Genomic DNA, 6,166 nt, shown 5'->3' on the forward strand with positions numbered 1-6,166 from the left:
CCATAGTTGCTTGGTATTTCATGCTTGCTTTTATGCGGAGCGATTAAACGCTGCTTTCTGCGCCCTGGGCCTAGCCCATTTATCGGATCCTGTGAGCGATCACTGCTTCAGGCCTAGCGAAGCGAAGTTATCGACGCGAGCGAATGAGCGATGGGAGCATGCTTTTCTCTTAAAGCCATAATCCGGAACGGAGTTGTACTAAATTAGTGACACTTAATATGAAACCGAGGCAGTACATAGCACCCCCCGACAATGAGTTGCGGCAGTGCCTTGAAAATTCTGCACTTCCCTGTCGAATGCTTGTTATTCCCTCCGTTCCTAAATACTCCCTCCGTTCGGAAATACTTGTCGAGAAAATGTATAAAAATAGATGTATCTAAAACTAAAATACGTCTAGATACGTCCATTCCTCCGACAAGTATTTCCGGACGGAGGGAGTACTATTTGTCTTTCTAGAAATTTCAACAAATGACTACATACAGAACAAAATAAATGAATCTACATTCTAAAATATGTCTATATATATCCGTATGTGATAGTTTATTTAAAATCTCTAAAAAAACAAATATTTAGGAACGGACGGAGTATTATGTGGGCTGAAAAACATGTGTGTCTTTGGTAGGCCGAAGGCTGAAGAGGAAAGGAAAACTATGCTTTCCACTAGGCTGAATATGTGGGCTGCGGCCCTGTGCAGGTGTTGCATCGGCTGTACAGGCCCGGGGCCGGCCCATGAGGGTTTCATTGTTGGTGGAGGCGTCTAAGGTCTTCTATGCATCTTTCTACACATACTGAAATATATTGTATCCCCCTAAAAAAAGTACAATATTTAGTACTAGTATTGTGTAAAGAATGCGCATTATCTTTGTATGTCAAAAGAAAAATATCGGCTCTATATCCTTTTTTGTGACACGTGCATATAGATTTCCATGGATATTGGATAGAGACGATATTAATTCCTCATCAACCTTTCCCAAAAATGGCTACTCGCCCTCCCGGGACACGTGCGTGAACACGGCACCCGAGGCATGAAGCGCCGATCACAGCATCTCGATCCTTCTCCAGTCTCACATTCTCACACTATATATCCACGCGAGGCGTCCACCTGCGAAGCACCAACCAAGCCAAGCTTGCATACTATCGTAGCGTGCAAAACCCCCGCCGCGCCAATCCACCACCTCGATCGCCGTCGGCCGGCCCCCCAGATCCAGCGCGAATGGCCACTCTCGTGTTCGACGCGGCGGTCCTCAGCCGGAAGGACGACATCCCGCCGCAGTTCGTCTGGCCAGCCGACGAGGCCCCGTCCGTCCACGGCGTGGAGGAGATCGCCGTCCCGGTCGTCCACATCGCCGGGTTCCTGGCGGGCGACGGCGCTGCCACTGGCGGCCTCCGTGACCTGGCCGCCGCGTGCGAGAAGCACGGGTTCTTCCAGGTCGTGAACCACGGCGTGGACCCGGCGCTGCTCGCCAAGGCGTACCGGTGCTGCGACGCCTTCTACGCGCTGCCGCTCGCCGAGAAGCAGCGCGCGCAGCGCCGCCTCGGCGAGAACCACGGGTACGCCGGCAGCTTCGTGGGGCGGTTCGGCAGCAAGCTCCCCTGGAAGGAGACCATGTCCTTCAACTGCTCCGCCGCGCCGGAGGGCGCCCGCAAGGTCGTCGACTACTTCGTCGCCGTCCTCGGCGAGGAGTACCGTGACATGGGGTACGTGCCCACTTACGTCACTCTCTCTCTCTTTCTAGCTAAATCCATGCGTAATTGCGTACACTAGACATAGCCGCTATTGCTTTCCAAACCAATCCATGCATATACGTTATTACTACTTTCTTAGTGATGTATACAAGAGGACGATCGTGCCCTGATTTTTCATTCGACAAGGCCAAACTTGTCTTACAAGTACCCATAACGACAAGGAATCTTGAAGTAGAAGCAGTGTAGAGCCGCATCCGAGCTAGCAGAAGATAGCCCTAGAAAAAGCTCAGCAAAGGTCTACATTTTTACGAACGATATTTGGCATGTAGTCAAACCATAGGGGTGCATGCATATTTATGCTTGGAAATGCATGCATGCATGCAGAGAGGTGTGGCAGGAGTACTGCGACGAGATGACGCGCCTGGCGCTGGACGTCACGGACGTCCTGGCGGCGTGCCTGGGCCTCGGCCGCGGCGCGCTGCGGGGCTTCTTCGCCGGCGACGCCTCCCTGATGCGGCTGAACCACTACCCGCCGTGCCAGCAGCCGCACCTGACGCTGGGCACGGGCCCGCACCACGACCCGACGTCGCTGACGCTGCTCCACCAGGACGACGTCGGCGGGCTGGAGGTGTTCACCGGCGGCGCGTGGCGCGCCGTGCGGCCCCGGGGCGACGCCTTCGTCGTCAACATCGGCGACACCTTCTCCGCGCTCACCAACGGGCGCCACATCAGCTGCCTCCACCGCGCCGTCGTCAACAGCAGCCTGGCCCGCAGGTCGCTCACCTTCTTCCTCAACCCGCAGCTGGACCGCCCCGTTGCGCCGCCGGCCGAGCTGCTCGCCATCGACGGCCGCCCGCGCGCGTACCCGGACTTCACTTGGCGTGAGTTCCTCGAGTTCACGCAGAAGCACTACCGCTCTGACTGGAGGACCCTGGATGCCTTCGCCGCGTGGATCAATCAGGGCCGCAAAGGATAGACGGGAAACCGGCCAGAAAAGGAAGCAGGTGAAATCTAATAAAGATACCATCTAAAATGGAGCAGAGACAATTTGGATGGATGTGGATTTTGATTGAATGTAAAAGAACCGGATGTCTTGTTTTTTATATAATGATGAGACATGATGTGAATTTAGAGATTTTAATATTGATCCTTGGCACAATTCTTCCTTCTCTTTTTTTAGAAGAACAGAGAGGCTCCTCCGCGGTTCCATTAACCAGAATGAAACCATATAGCGTTTATTTTGTTCGAAAAATCTACTGAAAACTAAGGTTCACCATTCGGACTAAAAACAGAGAAATTACAACCCTGCTCGACAGGAGCCAAAGGACAAATGAAAGCACACCGGAGGCAACATAGACGCCTGTCAACCAATGATCACACCACATGACTCGCTCGCTCCCCTCCTCTTGAGTGGTGGTGCCAGGGTCGCCTGGGGTGACCAGCATATTGTGAGGGTGGACACGGGGCTGTTCACCATGGTATTGCCGTCGGTGTTACGCTTCTTGGCCGGAGAAGAGAAACCGCCGTCTTCAGAGATCTTGAGGTTGTCCCAGCATACCCCAGTATCCAGTCCAGGGTTCTTCTTCAGCCACATGATATCATTAGGGGTTGTTGGAATAGCTTTGCCAGCGCACTCAAGAACTCTTCCACGCGGGCTTTGCTTGTTTCTGGAAACATAATCACCCATGACTTGAGCATCCTGTGTATCAGTCTCCATACCTGATTGATAGATGTTCACATGGTGTTATTAAAAATCATAGAGTTCCTATATTTCCATAAACACCAAAGGACAGCAGAACTAACTACGTTCAAAACTAAATTCTTTTTATTAGAGATCCAGAGTCGGGCCACAGCTTCAAAGTTTGCACCCAAGTTTTTCTGGAAAAAGAGATTGACAAACGCCCATATATTTTTAGCTACAATACAGTCAAAAAATAAATGATGGTTTGTTTCTTGCTCCACACAGAAGACACAATCAAGTGATTTGATTATATGCCTTTTCCTAAGGTTGTCTCTTGTCATCAGTTTGTTTTGGGAAAACAACCAAAGGAAGACATGAATCTTCGGGGGCACCGCCAGTTTCCAAACCGCTGGCAAAAACAGGGGTTGCACCCCTCTAAAGTTAATCACGTGGTACAAAGAGCTAGAGGAGTAGACACCCTTATTCTCAAGTTGCCAGATCAGGGCATCAGAATCACCATCAAAAGTGATTTCTTCGGCAATCTCCAATAGTTGGTACCATAGATCCATCAACTTACTATCAAAGTTTCTCCTAAAGGTCAACTTCAGTATTTCACCATCCTAGACATCTCTGACACTCTTGTTTTGCTCATTACAAATTATATAGATGTGCCGGAATTGTACTGCTAGGGGGGAGGTGCCAAACCAAGTATCTTCCCAAAATCTAATCTTGTCTCCTGTCCCTATTTTCCATCTATACCCAAATTTCAAAGTTTGTATAATGGATTTCACCCCTTTCCAGAACCTAGAGGTATTGATGGAGGTGCTAGGGGCAAAGACATTAGTTTTGCCTCTCATATATTTCTGGTCTATCATCATCTTCCAGGGCTTACCATCACCCTCATAGTATCTTCTAACCCAAGATCCTAAGAGGCAGATGTTGACCTCATGAAGATTTGGGATGCCAAGCCCCCCAAATTCTTTCTTCATACAGACCATCTTCCAATTAGCTAGGTGCAATTTCCTGTGCCCCTCAAAATCATTCCATAGACAATTTGCCATTTGGGCATTAATAAGCTCAATTGCCCATTTAGGAAATATAAAGAAAGAAAGCAAGTACACAGGAATACTAGCTAAACATGCTTGGATGAGGATTATTCTCCCCCTGTAAGAAAGAAGCTTCCCTCTCCATCCAGCAATCCTTTTCATGATCTTGTCAATAAGTGGTTTAATATCTTCTCTCCTAAGTTTATCGTAGTGCAAAGGGATCCCAAGGTATTTAATGGGGAAGGAACCTATAGTACATTCTAGTATCTCTAGGAACCCTCCCACCTCAGCTGCATCCATGTGAACTGGAATGAGTTCATTTTTACTATAGTTTATTCTCATTCCAGAGATCATCTCAAAACTGGAGAGAACCATCTTCAGGTTTCTGGTATGTTCTAGATTTTTATCTAAGAATAAGATGGTATCATCAGCATATTAGAGACATATTATCCCCCAGGGCAAATCTCAGCACATAACCCTTGTATCAACTGATGATTTGTTGCTTTCATTAACATCCTAGTTAAAATACCAACTACTAAGTTGAATAGCAGGGGGGAATGGGGTCCCCCTGCCTTAACCCTTTCCCTGTAAGGAAAAAAATCACTCTCAGTGTTGTTAAGCTTAACACCCACTGATCCACCCCTAGTTACTTGAAGGATCCAATGGACCCATTTCTCTCCAAATCCTCTCTCCCTAAGCAGCTCTTCAAGGAATTCCAAGTCTACTTTGTCAAAAGCTTTTTCATAGTCTAGCTTAAGTACTAGGCCTTGCCTTTTAGTAGAGTGGATGGAGTGCAGAATCTCATGAGCTGTGACCACACTTTCCAAGATATATCTACCCTTTAGGAAGGCTGATTGGTTACTAGCAATGAGCCTTTGTAGGATCATGGATAGTCTATTTGTGAGGACCTTGGTGAAGATCTTGAAACTACAATTTAACAAACTAATGGGCCTAAATTTTTTCATGCTGGAAGCATCAACTTCTTTGGGGATCAAAGTCAGCATAGCAAAGTTAAGTATATGAATAGCCAGCTCCCCCTGATGAAAAACTTCAAACATGGCTATTAGGTCTTTTTTGATCAGCTCCCAAAAATGCTGATAAAAAAAGAAGGGAATACCATCTGGGCCAGGGGCACCATCTGCATATGATTCAAAGACAACCTTCTTGATTTCCTCTTCTAGGAAGGGGGCCTCAAGGGCTTCATTTTCAGTAGGGTTAACTTTCTCTTCCTTAGAGAAAAAGGTTGGGTCTAACTGAATCCTACCCCTATCCTCTTTCTTGAAGAGATCTTTATAGAAGTTGATAGCAATCCCAAGCAGTTCCTTCGTGTTAGTGAATGGCCCAAGGGGGCCATCCAAGGAGTGGATAGTTGTTTTCATCTTCCTTTGGTTTGCCACTGCATGGAAATACTCAGTATTCCTATCACCTTCTTTAATGTCCCTATCCCTAGATCTCTGCTTTGCTTTGATCTCCTCTTGGAGCCAGATTTTCTGGAGCTCACCATGTGTGAATTTGAGCCTAGCTGCCTCAGAGTCAGAGAGCACTAAAGTTTTAGATTTGATGTCTAGCTTGTCATACTCCTCTAAAAGGATTTTTCTTATATCTCCTAAGTTGGGCCTCTTCATTAGAGCTCCAACCTTTGGTCACTCTCCTAAGCTTTCTCATCTTCTCTTGCCAACTGTCTAAAGGGTTGGCCTTAAGGATGGGTTCATTCCATATCTTGGAAACTAGCTTGGAGAAATACTCTCTAAGC

At 47.6% G+C, this 6,166-nt stretch overlaps 1 protein-coding gene across 1 annotated transcript; it reads left to right on the top strand.

The window, feature by feature from the left end:
- Window positions 1-1,074: 1,074 nt before the first annotated feature.
- Window positions 1,075-2,845, top strand: LOC125548929 (gibberellin 20 oxidase 3-like). The gene is made up of 2 exons (XM_048712445.2): window positions 1,075-1,698; window positions 2,071-2,845. The coding sequence occupies exons 1-2, from the start codon at window positions 1,214-1,216 to the stop codon at window positions 2,660-2,662; spliced, it is 1,077 nt and encodes a 358-aa protein (XP_048568402.2). The 5' UTR covers window positions 1,075-1,213; the 3' UTR covers window positions 2,663-2,845.
- Window positions 2,846-6,166: the final 3,321 nt, after the last annotated feature.

The sequence above is a fragment of the Triticum urartu genome, chromosome 3A (genome assembly GCF_056163025.1).
Source record: "Triticum urartu cultivar PI428250 chromosome 3A, HENAU_Tu73, whole genome shotgun sequence".
Classification (NCBI taxonomy): domain Eukaryota; kingdom Viridiplantae; phylum Streptophyta; class Magnoliopsida; order Poales; family Poaceae; genus Triticum; species Triticum urartu.

What these genes read in the sequence shown, in the direction of transcription:
- LOC125548929 (XM_048712445.2), top strand. Translation starts at nt 1,214, where the DNA reads ATGGCCACTCTCGTGTTCGACGCGGCGGTCCTCAGCCGGAAGGACGAC. An exon ending in GAGGAGTACCGTGACATGGG is followed by an intron (nt 1,699 to 2,070) that starts GTACGTGCCCAC and finishes GCATGCATGCAG; the next exon opens with AGAGGTGTGGCAGGAGTACT.